The 15,829-nt window shown below is 47.3% G+C and overlaps 1 protein-coding gene across 1 annotated transcript in view; it reads right to left on the reverse strand.

The window, feature by feature from the left end:
- lrpprc (leucine-rich pentatricopeptide repeat containing) overlaps positions 1-15,829 on the reverse strand; it is a 53,984-nt gene continuing 38,155 nt past the window's right edge. Inside the window, exons 29-38 of the mRNA XM_076742365.1 lie at positions 14,341-14,464; positions 13,786-13,912; positions 11,053-11,141; positions 10,768-10,972; positions 9,060-9,187; positions 8,799-8,914; positions 4,605-4,679; positions 4,168-4,252; positions 2,993-3,135; positions 1-289 (exon numbers count right to left, since the gene is read on the reverse strand). Coding sequence (XP_076598480.1) covers positions 218-289; positions 2,993-3,135; positions 4,168-4,252; positions 4,605-4,679; positions 8,799-8,914; positions 9,060-9,187; positions 10,768-10,972; positions 11,053-11,141; positions 13,786-13,912; positions 14,341-14,464 — 1,164 coding nt within the window. The 3' untranslated portion in view covers positions 1-217. The remainder of the gene's footprint in view (positions 290-2,992; positions 3,136-4,167; positions 4,253-4,604; positions 4,680-8,798; positions 8,915-9,059; positions 9,188-10,767; positions 10,973-11,052; positions 11,142-13,785; positions 13,913-14,340; positions 14,465-15,829) is intronic.

The following is a 15,829-nucleotide window of genomic DNA, read 5'->3' on the forward strand; positions in this document are numbered from 1 at the left end:
TGGGGATTCCTAACATCGTTTATTAGCATAAATACGTCTGTACATACTCATCATCTTCATCATTATGAATAGCGCAGCGGAAAGTGTGGAACACCCAACAGCTCTAAGACAATACCCAACATTTCAGCTCAAACAACTCGTGTAAAAAAAAAAAAAAAAGAAAGAAAGGAAGGAAACGGTGGGATCTGGATGGAGGTAAGACGAGGAGGGTGAATCTTTATTCCTCAAGCGTCATCTTGGCTTTGTCGGTTTTCATTCTCAGCTTCTCGGCGTAAAACCTAAAGGACTCCTGCAACCAGAAAGAAAGACCATTTAGCATCAAAGAGTCACCTGCTACACACTGAGGCTGTAAGGTGTGTGTGTGTGTGTGTGTGTGTGTGTGCGTGTGTGTTTCTGTCTCGCCTCTCTCCTAAAGCAGGCAGCGGCGGAGCTCTCCTGGGCCCGTCTAAATAGTCTCCACCCTCCAACCAGGTTGTCTCGTTTCATCTTTAAATCCCCATTAATACACAAATAAGGGATTTGTAGCACACTCCCCAAACACACACTCTGGCTCTCTGCCGCTGTTCCCGACTAATTAATCAGTGTTTTGATCCAGACAAAGTGTTGTGGTGGGTGTTTTTGGAGGGGAGAAGGTGAGAGCTTTTCTACAGATTAGGCCAGCTTCTCACATTGTACGTTTGCTTAGTATTGTAGTAATTAATGCTGATGAATGGCCGTGTGCACTATGGAAGGAGGGAGAGGGATCCTGGCAGGGGTCTGAAACACTTTCAAAGGGTCACTTCACCCTAATTACAAACACAGATTTTCTCACTAGATGTAGTTTTACTTGAGACTTACAACACACTGCGGAGCTGAACGAACCTTCAGTTGTGACGCTCAAAGCAATTAGAAGTTAAATTAGTAAAATTCAACGGCATCGTTTGTTCCAGAAATAACCGGCTGAACACGGAGCTGAACTGTGGTTTGATGTGACGTCACGGCGATCAATCAGAGAACATCTGCTCGGAGATAGGAAACTCCAGATGTGTCAATGACTTGTCTTCCCAGGAGGGACCCTGATGGCCAGAAGTCCAGTTTTTAACTTGCTGTTTCGGTATTATGGTCTAAAAAGATGGACAATTACAGCCAGAAACACACCTGCTGTCATATATTCATCTACATATCTCCAACTCATAAACTGCACATAAGGCAACACTTGATTAGCGTGGAATTAGCGAGTTAGCAGTCAAACATTATACCCAGCAAACACTGTTTTAATGTTAGTTATGCCAGCTCTGAGCTCAAAGATCATCAGTGCTGATGAGAGCTCCCACTCTGCGCTAAGTCTTAGACCTCAGCTGGCCTGTCGTTCAGTAGCTACCAGGAACTTTTAGTAGTTTGAGTTTGTAAAAAATAAATCTCATCTGCTCTGCTCTGACCCGTGCCAGCCTCCCTGTTCCCTTTGCTCCTTTTACTGAAGCAATGACGTGCAGCACAGCTCTCGTAAACAACACCCAGGCAAGATGGCGGACGGTTACGCCATGAGTCATGATGTGACGTCGCGGCTAGTGTTTCAGATCTACGCATCCAGCGTAAGGTTCACTGTCAGGTGAACCTTCTGTTCGATTCTACAGCCGAAGAACTGATGCCCGTAAAATCTAAACCTGAATCATCCTGTGGAGCATCAGCAGAACGAGACGCGGTGCTGTGAGGACGCGCTGGAGCAGCGACCTCTGTGCAGGTGAAGAGGAGGGTCTCTGTCGGCAGAAACTTCTGAATACCATGACCATTCACCTTCCCCTCTCCTTGCACCTCGTCCGGTTCTGCTTTGCTTATAAAACCCAGCCATCACTTAACTATCCTGACATTCGGTGAATAATGCAGCAGCTTCTCTACCTTCATCCCTCTTTCTCCTTCTATCTTTGCACTGCAGGTGAGTGATGGGGAGGCTTCGTTCTACACCTGCCTCGAGGGGACAGCACATTAAAGTGCTCGGGCTGAGAGGGCAGCGTGTGTGTGTGTGTGTGTGTGTGTGTGTGTGTGTGTGTGTGTGTGTGTGTGTGTGTGTGTGAGTCCTCGACCAAAAATAGGGCTACATCAACTTACAAAATGTGCAATGTGCTGAAATGCTCAAAAACACTAGGAGCTGGAAAAAGAGAGCGGATATCGCAGTGACACCATCTCGCTTACACAATATATGTACTCTGTGACTGCGGGGCACACACGCGCGCACACACACGCACACGCACACACGAGGCCTGCGCATACTGAACTACCCTGAGCAGGCAGACTGCCACACGCGCACACACACACAGTGGCACACATGAGGACACCAGTCGGACATCTGCCAGCACCAGTTAGGAGCTGTGAAGTGTGTGTGCGTGTGTGTGCGTGTGTGTGCGTGCATGTGTGTATTTGTACAGATCTGTTCATAAAATGTTGTTCAAGTCTGCATGCTTGTATCAATATGGATAGGTGTGTGTGTGTATGTGTGTGTGTGCTAGTATGATGCAGGGCTAAGAGATTATTGAATCACTGATCGACTCTGAGGTCTAAAATGAAAGTTATTGAACTTTTTGTATAGTGTGGAGAGTTTTTCCTCATGTCGTTTGTAACACTTCACCACACATATGGACACATTTGCTACATTGTGACATTCGTGTATACTGAACATATCAGAATATTATTGTTATACTGACCTGCTGTGTTTCATTGTCTTATTTGAACATATATTAAATATTTTGTACAAATGTCACTTTGGACTCCAGCAAACATTCTTCATCGTTTTCTGGCATTTTGCAAACAATTAATGAAAAACATGAATCAACAGAGAAAATAATCATCAGCTACATCCCTAATTTCAACACCACGGTGCGAGATTTTGCTAATTTTCCAGTCGAGCTGGCAGCTGGTGTGCCTTAAAGGACAATCACGTATTGTTACTGACAACATGGATGAAGTCTGTCCAACATCTGTGTGTGTGTGTGTGTGTGTGTGTGTGTCAGAGACTCACAGGGGGCTCAGGGAAGGGCACCGTCTCTCCCTCATTGCGGTAAAGCACAGCCAGCCGTTTGAGTGACAGGTCGTCTATGTCTATCCCCTCCCTCTGAATCTGCTCATACAGAGCCTTGGCTGCCGATAAGTCCTTATCCAGAGCTGCCAGACGGGATGTGAGAGAGAGAAAGAGTCAGCAAACAAGACGGGAAAACTGTCAAATTCTTACTTGAATGTAGACATTAGCAAAAAAAAATAGGCTGTCCAGTCTTTGTGTGCATTCTGCTGCTTGTGCATGTTAAATAAGCAGCAGGTGGAAAATCACTCAACTCTGAGAGTCACAGCTCTGAAGGAACTTTGAGAGCTTCACTTTTAAAGCCCCTGGACGACAAAACACTTTAAACATTTCAATATTATAGAGCTGATATCTGGTGTGAGGGTGACCTGTAAATCTGAAAGAATCTGAAAAGAGGCATGAATGTGTGCGGTTGTGTGGATCAAAGCAGGGTCGACAAGAGCAAGTTAGAGAGACAAGAGGAAAGAAAACCCCTCACAGAGAAAAAAGACAAGTACAAAGACGTGGCAGCGAACAGAGGCGAGCGGAGCATCGCTAATTGTGTCCCCCATGGCTGCCTTGACCGACCGGCTAGCCGATGCTAATTAAATAGTCATGTCCGCTCATCTCTGGTGTGACAAGGTACCGAAGAGGGGAGACGGGAGGGTGAGAAGGTGAAGCGAACGGGAGGACGTGAGGAGGGGATGTTGGTGAAAGAAAGGAGGGGAGGACTAAAAAAATTGAGGACAAGAGAGACGGGAGCGAAAAGGTGGAGAGGGGAAGAAGTGACGGAGAGGAGGAAAAAAAAAAAAAAGAAGAGAAAAGTTAAGTGGTGGACCGTGTTGCGATTAGCACGCTAGGCTAGCCAGGACAGCTAACTCATTAGAGGACATGTGTTCTTCTAACCCCTAAATCACACACACACACACACACACACACACACACACACACACACACACACAGACCTTGACCTGATGCATTGTTAATGCGTCCTCTAATGTTGACTTAGCCACAGGCCAGCGAGCCGCATGCTGCACCGCTAGCTGCTCCCACCCAGGCCTCATGTAAGTGTGTGTGTGTGTGTGTGTGTGTGTGTGTGTGTGTGTGAGAGAGTGAGAGAGAGAAAGAAAGAGTCTTACAATGACATTTCATCTGATATGCGTACAGCACGTCCTTCCCAACGAAGTCTGGAATCAGGCTGATGAGGGTCTTGATCTTGTTTAACTGTACACACAAACATTAATTTACACATGTAACAACATCTGTGTGTGTGTGTGTGTGTGTGTGTGTGTGTGTGGTCTTAAGAGTCAAACTGAAGTGATAAAATTTAAAAGACTGTTGAAGAATCATTACGCTTCATTCCATCACAGGTTTTATTTTTTTAGCTTTGATCGTAGAGAAGTTTCATCTCCAGATTAACCACAATGTACTTAAAACTACCTCGATACAAGCCGTGGTACAAAAATACACTAATTATACTCAAAAATTCTACAAAATGCGACAAAAAATCTGATTGTTTTTTTCTTATGATATGCAGATAAAGAGTAAAGAGAGGAAGCGTAAGGTGTGATTTTACCTGTCCAGGAATCTGAGCCTTTTCAGACACGTAGGACATCAGCACCTGCTGCTGTTCAGCCACGGCGTTACAGCGCTACGGCAAGACAAGAGGGACGAAACACAGAGGAAGAGAAGACACAAAAAAAACGTGTGAGATATAAGAAGAGCAAGACAGTCTCCAGCCTTCGCTCTTCACGTACATACAGCGTTTAAACACACATGTACTCCAGCACACTCACACATTCATACTAACACCTGCACGCCCACACGCAGGTGAAAGGTTAATTATGGATTTAATAACAACTCTTTTCTTTATGAATTTAAATGTACAACACCGTTCACACCTGAACGCGTAATTATCATCACTCAGTCGCACTGAAGGCCGAATCTGAAGTCAGTGGAAGTAAAAGAGCAGAACGAGCCGAAGCTGCTCACCGCAGACCCGTAAAGCTTTAAGGTTTTCATCAACGACTGAGAGGCAGAGATGTGTTTTTGTAATATCTCCTTATTCTGAACTTGATACAGCAACACGTCTAAAACAAGTTGGGACAGGAGCAGCTAAAGACTGGGAAAGGCAAACAGGTTGATTGCTAACAGGTGATAGGTCATGACTGAGTATGAAAGGGGCGTCCTGGCTCAGTCGTTCACAAGCGAGGATGGAGCGAGGTTCACCGCTTTGTGAACACATGATTGTAGAGAGGAGATTACTGCATGGACTCTGGAACTTTTCGGAAAACCGTTGTCGGTAAACATAGTTTGTTAGCGCTCTCTGGTGGACAAAACTGTGTTAAAGCGGCACCGTTTCTATACCTCAAACGCATTGTCAGCATTTCTTTACAACAATTACAATCACTCATTCACTGACAAGGACGATATGACACATCTGCCATGAGCTAACATCACCCTTTGCATTAATTCCCTGCAGGAGTGAGAGATTCCTGACAGGACTGCAACTGTAACGGCAGCTTTTTAGGGAAAAATGACTCCAAATTGGCAGATTTCAGTGCAGTAGACCTTAATAACACGATATACATCCAGATATGGGTAAAGAATTTAGAAACCGGTGCAGTTTAAGGAGAAAATCTGATGACTGACAGACTTCTGTGGCTCAATGTTTAACCTGCACAGGACTGCTGCTTAGGACCAAAGCACGCAAGCATACATACAATATACAGCGTGTGAGTGTGTGTGTGCGTGTGTGTGTGTGTGCGTGCGCGCATGTGTGTGCTGGAGATGCATTAACGTCGCTGTGCTCCGAGCGGGTGAGTGCGTTCTCCTGGCTGAGCAGCAATGAGGCCCGATTACTAGCCAGTCGTAAACGAACGTGTTTCGCTCCTTTTCCACCTCCTACAGAATTAAAAGCGAGTGGCCTGTAAGGCTTTTAACAAGGCGTGTACACACACACACACAGACACACAGACACACAGACACACAGACACACACACACACACACACACACACACACACACACACACACACACGGAGCAGGCTGCCTTCTTTCGGAGTCACCGAGCGGCAGAATGGCTTCAGTACAATCAGGCAATTAGAGCAGCCCCGCGCCACTTCACTCAACTTTGCTCCGCGCGCTAGCTCGCTCGCTCGCTCTCTCCTGGTGTTTTCTTTCCCCCTCGCTCCGCCGACCGCTCCCAAAGGTGACGCCACATCAGGCCGGGCCCAGCGTCTCCCCTGCTCCTCACACGTTCTGCCTAAAAGCTCTGGATACCCAGGGAGCGCTCCCTTCCTCTTCCTCACCCGCCCCCTCCCCGACACGCCGAGGTCGTGGACGAGCTCGTGGAGCGGCGGCCTCTCTGTCGCTCCTTAATGACTGACTTCATCCCTCGGCTCTCGCCTCCCCGCCGACCTCACCTCCTTCTCTCCTGATAGCCCCGTCGTCATTATTGTCTGCTCGCCTACTTAAAAGCTTTTCAGAGTTTTGGCCCTGCTTCACTTGCGATGGGATGGAGGAGTCGGGACGCTACCCTCCGGTGACCCCGAAGACGAAAGCGGGCCGCGATGAGGGTGAACAGCAGAGCATCAGTTTAGCCTGGGTCACGCCAAACTCAACACGCGAGACAAATGGACGTCTTTGTCTTTCTGACACCACGAGCGTTTGTGGCATGACACCCTCACTCAGTATCAGTGGGTTTCTCACATTTCAAGAGCTGAAACAAGTTCCACCACTGCTCAGCAGTCATGATTAAAACATCATCTTCAGTTTGACAGCAATCAAATAATCCCAATGATTATCTGACTGACTCGGAGAACCCTGTTATTTTCTGCCGTCGTCTAATGTTGTGCTTTTCCCTTTTTATGTCTTCATCTCCATTTTTATAGCAGTGTTGTGTCTAAATTTAAAGGCTAAATGCCTGTGAGGCGCTGAATTGTGCCTCATTAATACATTTTCTTCCCCACAAGTGCATAAGATTCAACAAGGCTGCTGCAGTACAGACATCAGTTTCAAAAGTTTATCCTCCACCCGTCTCTACTAGAAATTTCCTACCTCATATAGAGAAACGGGGGAAAAAAATCCAGCCAAGACGCATAACAAGCAGGAAACATATTATAGCTTTAGAGCCATGTAATTCATAGTTTGCGTTTAAATAGTGATGAAGACGAGAGCAGCGAGAAACGTATCTGTTCATTAACATGCATGCTACTCAGACATGCCTGTTTAAAGATTGAGAGGGATAATCACTCAAGATGTCAGGGAGGAAAGACGAGCAGACGGCATGTGGCCTCTCTGTCTGAGTCTCTCCACGTCTTACACTTTCCCTCACTCGTAATCCGGTGCGGGGACGCCTGCTTTAGATCTGTCTTAGCGGCAAAGTCCTGTCTGTCCCCGCTTTGTGCGCTTGTCTCCACACTAAGCTCACAGTGTTTTCAGGAATTACAGTTCGGAAACGCACATGCTGTTTTTTTGTACACTGCAATAACATTTTGAAATGTAAACTGACTGTCCTTTGGTTGCATAATCAGCGTTTTAACCCCTCAGATTTGTCTTTGTCTTCAAAAGCTACTTTGACCTTTTTCCACAGTTTTCCAAAGGAAACCACAAATGTATGTCAGGGTGAAAATGACAGGTTGTGTGTCAGAAACGTGCACACAGATCTCTTTAGCTCGCGTTTAAAAAGTGATGAAGGGCAGTAAGCGAGGGCGGTAAGTAACATATCTGTGCTCATTAGCGTGCGCTCCGATCACACATGCGACTGAATGGCTGAGAGGGTTAATCACTCGGCAAGCGAGAGCGAGATAATCGGCGTCGGAGAGGAGAGCAGCGTCTTCGTCCTCAGCTTCTGCGCCTTTCTCTTGGCCACCCTCGTCCTCCCTCCTCTCTCTCACCCATCTAGCCTCTGCATATTCATGTCCCCGGGCTCAATGCAAAGTCATTGAGCTGTAATGTATGAACTGTGTTAAATAAGTGAAGTGAGGAGGCCAATCTCAGACCAGCAGTCTCAGCGGTGGGCTGTGGCCAAGCGCTTCCTGACAGAAATGTGAGGCTGGATAAATAAGTCAGCGGCTGACAACTGGACCGATGCATCGGGGGACTTGTGATGGACTAAATTCATCACCACTTTCCTGTTGACTTTTTTTTTTAATTGCTTTGATATAATAATTTAAAATGACGCCAAGTGCAAGACACTCAAATGGAGAAGTGCGCAGCGGGACAAAACGCTCCAGATGATTTAAAATTTATTTAAAGTGGCCATAAAAAGAGAGGAAAAAAAACCCCACAGCTGACATTTGCCTGAGCTTTCCTTTGGTTTTGCTTCTCTTCTAACCTAAACAACCAAGAACCTGCAGTACATGAGCAGAACCTGCACCTGGCCACTACACTGTCCTCTTTCTACTCCTCCATGCTTCACACAAAGAGAGAGTGATCAATGCATGCATGATGAGGAACACACAACCTGCACACCATGGACTTCCTCCCTTCATTTAAATAGTGATGAAGAGAAGTGAGCAAGAGCAGCGAGTAATGTATCTGTATGCATCTCTCCCATACAAGTGGAGCTCATCTCTGCCTGCAGACGCACGCGCACACACACACACACACACACACACACACACACACACACATCCCAAACACAACAGTACAGAAGAGAAAATATTGAATTTGGATAACACTGAACTGCTACTTCACCCACACGTTTTGGCTCCGTGGCTTGCAATTTAGGGGCACGCGCACATGAACACACCGCACACTCGTACTCACAGCCAGCATGAACTTGGCCTCCTCGATTCTGTCCTTGTCCAGCAGCTGGAGGAAGAGCTCTGAAGCTGGTCTGTAGCAGGCAAAATGGTTGGCTAGCCGCTCCGCCATGGCACTGACTGCAACACAGCATGCACATGTTTGGATTTTCAGGTTTTCTTTAGGCTGGACTGCATCTTGCATTTCGTATTTCTGTCTATAGACATGTATGGATTGTGTGTGTGTGTGTGTGTGTGTGTGTGTGTGTGTGTGTGTGTGTCCTACTCTTGTCCAGGGCTTCCTCATTGTCCTCTTCCAAGACCCTTCTGAAGACGAAGGACACACTGGGTTTCTTGCTGTCTGGAGTCATGAAGAGCGCCTCCATCATCTCCACTGCTGACTCCACGTTGCCGCTGAAGAGGGTGGGGGGTGAGAGGGAAAGAAAAGGTTACACCTGTAATCTGCACACAGGTAAACAGAGGAGAAATGAACCCCGTCCTGAGGCGAGGAGGTGGATTTGGACAAACGCGTGAAACCCTGAATGACACTCAATGGCAGTATTTTTATAGTGTCGATGCACGACGCTAGGTTACCCTCACTTCCATCCTCGCGACATTAAGGGTTGGGGTGAAGACTCAACTTTGAAAAGTATGCTTTGACCTCTTGGGGGACGAATGCATAAAACAAACGGATTATGAGAAAGTGATCACATTAATGAGTAAAAACTCCCTCGTGCCGTCTACAAAGCATTTTAATCTAAATGATACAGGTTTCAGCCTCCCGCTGTGCGCAGAGCGACCCGTTCCTCCACCGACGCTCGCTCACACACTCTGAAATGTTTTTCTGCTGAGCTCGCCACAACCAAACAAAGCCTGCACACCGAAGCACTACAAATCTAAAACAACTCAGTCTGGCAACCCGACCTCGCTGCTAACACTTTACGCTCCCTGCCCACCGTCACCAGTCGTAATGAATATTTAACACGCAGGGTGTGTGCGCCTCTCTGTGTATGTATATGTGAGAGCGGCCAGAGGTGGCGGGGGGGAACATATCTGCGCCGATTGTTACGACCGGGACCGTCTGAATAATTCAGCGGGGGGCCTCTCTAAATGTGGCGCTTCGCTTTCCGGGCCTGCTTGCTTTTCCGCCCGGGCTCTTAACCAGTCAGCTTGACTCAGAGGCAGCGGGGACGCACGTGTCAGAGCCGCTCAGAGCGCGGCTCCCAGAGGTCAGGGTTCAAGCTGACAGGCCCGCGCTGCGATGGCCAACCGGGCGTGAGACTGTCTTGCTCTCCTTCACTTCCTGCTGTCCCTCCGAGTTGGCGGGGACCCTGCCGCTCCAGCTGGAGGACACGGCTAATGCGGCAAGTGGCGAGATGAAAGTTTGATGCCCGATGTGCTTTGTATTTTGTCCGCCGTTGTTCGAGAAGCGGTGGAGGATGGGTGTTTTCATGACATTAAAAGGAATCCATGAATAATCCTGTTACGACCGCATTTCCTTTTTGTACTTGACGCCCCGCTCCCCCCCGTAAGCTTTTACTGTAAGAGTGTGTCAACCTGGGTCTTGTCACACTCCTCTGCTGGTATTGCTCCACAGTAACACCCACAGACTCTACAAACCAGCATTAAAAGATTTCACCCTGGATGGTACGTGTTGTTATATATTTAAATGATCATGCAACATGTAGCCCTGCTCAACTGCAGCGATTTTAGCGTCTGTCTGTACATTCGACTCTATATGTGTCCACTGAAAGGATCAGAGATAAACGCGACATGTCGACAACTTTTTTTTTTTGAAGTGTCTGAAAAACGTTATGTGCCTGAATGCGTCTCACTTAACATCAAAATCGTCAGTTAGAGGCTATTTGTGTGGACTTTATCATGATTAGGGAGAAATCTTCAAACCCTTCACATCCTTTACGTGCTTCCTCAACTCAAAAGCAGTCCTCACACGCTCATTCATAAATCGCCACGTACAGGCTTAGCAGTCTTACTTCTTGATGTGTGCCAGGATCATGTTGTTGGCAAACACCATGCTGGACAGGTTGGCGTTCATGCCGAGGTCCTTTACCAGCGTCTCCACTACCTGGATCCCCGCCAAGTCGCCACATTGACCCATGGCCTGAACCAGTCTGGTGATGGCAAGCTGTGCCGGCACTTGGTCCCCCGCCAGCATGGACATCAGTACCTCAAGAGCAGCTGTGGAGGAAAGAAAAGAAGTGAACAGGTGTGTGTGTGAAATGAGGATGCGTGTGTTTGCTCACACATCTGTTTCTTACCGCCAGGGTTGCCTTTCTTGCTGTGTGTGATGATGAGCAAACTGTTGGCTTTGTCGCTCAGCTGGAAGCCTGGCACCTGAGACAGAGCCCTGAGGGAGACACAACGTATTTTTCTCGGGTTGGTATCGTCTTTCAGCTGCACACTTTGGTGAGAATAACTTGTAATGTAAGTTTGTCCTCCCAGAAAACAAACATTTACTCTCTACTGTAACATCTCTGCTTCTGTTCAGCTATTGTAGGCGATGCTGAAAATCAGTGAGCAGGCCCGATCGAAAGTTGGAGCTGATGGAGCGCACTAACTTTGATGATGCCCTGACTTTTCCTCTAGCACCAAAATGAGGTTCACATCTGTGGTTTTCAGTGAAAATGCTGCCATGCTAAGATGCTAAACTTAGCTGATGAACACTGTGAACATCTCACCTACTAACCACCTCCATGCTGGATTGTACACATCATTCCTCACTTTAGAGCCGGTACTGTACTCTGCCATTCAAAGCAACTCTTCATAATCTGTGCTGACTGAGTTAATATCTCTCCTCGCGTCCTCGTCTTCCAATTTCCAGACTCCACAGAGATGGAGTGGATAAACACATGAGCTGGAAGGCAGAACGCAGATGAGACAATGGGCACAAATGTGATTGACGGCGAGTCTGAGCTTCTTGTAAAGCGCCTGCTGTGACCCTGAAAATAATACAGACATCAAACAGTTGATTACTTCTCGCTGAGCCCCTGTGTCTGTGTATCTGTGTGTGGCATTATGTGGGAGGCTGAGGCCGGGACGGGCTGAATGCTGCGGTGCTGAGGATGGCGATGAGGAGCTGGCCCCCTGCTCCTCATCACTTCTTCCTCCCTGCTTTGCCTCCCTCTGCCCGTCTCTTTGCTCTTCTTTTCAGCGCTCCTCCTTTTCATTTCTTTGCCACTAAAACCTCAATCAAGCTTGCCTCCCGTCTTTTTTTTATTTCTTATTATAGCCCTGCAACCAGATTAATCCGTCCGCTCAATTGAGCATCAGGCCGGCAATCCTTATCACCGCGGCGACACCAGGCCAAGCGGCATCCGGCAGCTGCTGTGACAGGGTCACGGCAGAGATTGGAGCGGTAACAGGGTCGCCGGCACGGGGGAGGCCGAGCGGTGGGGGGTGTGGGGTCAGAATTATTCTTATCGGGTGGAAGAAAATCTCCAGAGGCCGTTTCTCCCTCACCTTTTCCCAACACACACACGCACACGCACACACACACACACACACACACACACACACACACACACACACTGCCGCACTCTCTCTCTCTCGCCTTCTCCTTCGAGGGGTATTGTGCTTTAGCCAATGAATCCATCATCCACCTCTTCCTCTCCCTCTCTCACATCATCATCATCACTCTCTCCCAATCCCTTAATCTTGCCATAAGCACCCCCGCTGCTCAATTCTGTACAGATTACCCAAAAACAAACACACACACACCCACACGCACACAGAATTAATGCCTATAGCGTCTTCATTAACCTCGTATGTGATTAAATCTAGCCCTCCTCCCCTCGTTCGCTCCTCCTCTCCTATTTAGCTCTTTTTATCTCCTTCCTTTCCTCCGCATTTCCATCTTTCCCCGACTCTCCTCTCAGCTCATTTCACTTCTCATTTAGAGTGCAGATAAACGAAGCTTTTATCCAGGCAGGGATGCCATAAACCAATTCAAACAGAGACTGGAGATGGGTTATCACTTGTATTGCCTCGCGCTTGTTGAAACACGGCTCTAAAATTGATACGATTATTTCTCATAACATAAGAGAGTGAACCATGTCGAGCGCCGAAAAACAGCGGAGAGACTGATAGCGTAATAGATGTGTTTACATATTTTTTTCTTTCCCTACAAATTAGTAACTGCATCTCTCCTTTCTCGTATCGTGTCATTATGTTATTATCTCTTTTTCGGACACTTTGCTTCTGTGTTTTCCCCTCGGCAGAGAGAAAGCGATATAAAGACTGGGACAAAAGGAGCTGAACAAAAAAGGAAAAGGAGGAGATTACCTAAAAAGACAAACAAAGCAGAAAAGATCAGAGCGGCGCTAAGCTCAGATCTCTAATACCTCTGTCTCTCCATCTACTTGTCTCCAGGCTCACGCCCTGATACGGTCCCCGTAACACAACAACACATGATACATTACTAATTGGAAGAAGATTGATGTTTTTGCGCAAAGTCAGCCGCTTCCCAGAAAACCAAAATTAATCTGTACATCCGAGCGTGTGTGTGTGTGTGTGTGTGTGTGTGTGTGTGTGTGTGTGTGTGTGTGTGTGTGTGTGTGTGTGTATCCGGGGGCTTAGTAAGAACCACTGTTCATATCCAGCAGGGCTGAGTGTGTTAGCACACAATCAGTTTATAATCCTCATGTCTATTGAGGAGATGTACTTTTAGCCTGAGGTGACCCCGGGGCCACACGCTGAGGAGGCAGGGAAAGTAGCAGAGCATTAGCCACTGTGCTACATGTGGACTTTGTCAGTTTGTTATGCTCATAAGCAAGATACATGCTCGGCAGTCCAGCTGCACTTCACAGTGTTCTCATACGGGTTTGACTGATGGTGATGTGAACTGACAAAAATGACGTGGAAAATCAGACACCAGGACGACATGTTACAAACACTGTTTATTCCTGGTGTCATGACTAAGGAAGAGTTTTGTAAGGTGACAGGTTTCAGTGATGGCGCCCTTTGTCGTTGAGATGAGATGTTAAGGCACTTACATGTCCTTGACTGCGATGGCCTCCTCCAGGAATCCCCCACCCAACAGGGCACGGATCACCTGGTCGTAAGAGGCGAGGCCGACTTTCACACCCCTCGCGGTGGCATCTCTCAGTATCTGGTAGGCCTCTGTACGGAACAAGCTCAGCATTAGCTCCAGAATTGGTTACCCAGTTATCACAATTGCAGCTTCAAGCAGAAAATCCCACAAATCTGCAAACAAAGAGGCAAGTGAATACAGGGAAGTTGAACATGTAGGAAGCTAAATGTTCCGGGTCGAGGAGATTTTCACAGGTTTGGGAACCAGAACGAGTGTGTAACGGTCTTCATTCATCAGCTGATGACACAGAGAGCACAAACTGGAAGCCCATGGTGCTGACTGTGCTAAAATAAAACTGATAAGCTAAAAGTACATCATGGCTGCAGGACTCTGCACCCTAATGGTAAAAAATCTTAATCGCATCTTAAAAATGGAAACACGCCTCAGAAGGTTAAAGTATTTCAAACCAGATTCTCGTGTCTCCATATCACTGAGGCCTCCTCCTGCCGCTGCTTACCTTTGACTTTGCCCTTTTTGCAGAGGGTAATCAGCTTGACGTACATGTCAGGAGGAGCTTCGGTTTTAACGGGGTTTGGTGCAGCTGTGACCTGCTGTTTGGTGGCAGCTCGTTCGTACCAGGTCTGTGAATGACACACACAGAAAACTGCCATAAATCTCCAACGTTCCCATCAAAACGCAGCTACATTCAAGCCTGTATATGTGTTTAACAGTGTGCTGGCAATGAGCTGGTGTGTGCGTGTGTGTGTTTGTGTGTGTGTGACGGTGCAATAATGCTGCTGTGCCGGTAGGCCGGGGTCCCCTAATGCTCGGTCACCCGTGTAGCAGTGAGGGGAGGGGGTTAAGCTGTATTGGCTAGGGGCAAATTAGGCCTGGCACCCCAGGGGCAAAAGAAAAGTGTGTGTGCGTGAGTTAGAGAGTGTGTGTCAGAGCGGGGGTGTCAACTCAAGAGCCCCAGGGGTCACCAAGTTCATCGCTCCCGGCAACAGCAATCACTTCCTGTCTCATCATGCTTCGGGCTACTGGAGCATGTGCAGAGGGAGCCAGAGGAAGGATGCAGCATGGAGGAACGGAGCAATAGATTATAACGTTATTTAAAGCTAAACTCCTCTCTGTCATGGCTGTGTTCATTGTTTTTTATACATATTCACATTCTGTGCCTTTTATTTCGTCTTTTGGGCAGAACACAGTCGAGGCCACATGCATATATAACTGAGGATCCAGCGGCAGCCATATGGTGGCATTTAGCTGCTGGCTAAATTAGTCTGGCATTACAGATTTGCAGACAGATCAAGCTGTAATTCCTTTCACCAGCCCGTCGGTCTGATTGACCACACTTCAGATCAGAGCTTCAATCCTGTTTCCTCTGCATGTAATGAACAGAGGCTTAAAGTGGAGCAGGGTGGGGGCTGCAGAGAGCGGCTGATAAGAGTTTTCAGAGGTTTTTTTGGGGGGGTTAGTCCCTGCGATCAGAGGTTGGGGTCAGCTTGCTCTTCGGTTAATCTATGCAGTATGAAAATAATTGTGAATGAGACGATTGTGTTTGAAATGACAGAGTGCAGTTTCAGTCTGTATTTGGCTCCACTCAGGACTCATCCACACAGCTCAGATAAAGCTCCATACAGGATAATACACAGTATTACAGACCTACACTGACCATGCACAGAATGCCACAGGGTGCTGACACTGGGTCTATTATTTAGCTTTACTTCAGTTTCTAGCTAAGAGTTCAGTTATTTATGTTTTTATTATTTCATCTCTGTTGCTCTTTTCTTTGTCTGTCATTATTTCCTTTTGGCTGCTCTAACATTTCCCATTGGGAAGCACTCTTTCCACTGAGCTGTCGTAATCTTTTATGTTCATTTATCAAGGACACCTCGAATATCAAGACAGGGCTGCAATTTACAATTATGCTCATTATGGTGGGAATGACAATCACCTGTTCCCGGAGATCGGGTCGACGTCTACAAATTGCTTTTTGCACAACG

Source organism: Chaetodon auriga, chromosome 11, assembly GCF_051107435.1.
Source record: "Chaetodon auriga isolate fChaAug3 chromosome 11, fChaAug3.hap1, whole genome shotgun sequence".
In the NCBI taxonomy this organism is placed as follows: Eukaryota; Metazoa; Chordata; class Actinopteri; order Chaetodontiformes; family Chaetodontidae; genus Chaetodon; species Chaetodon auriga.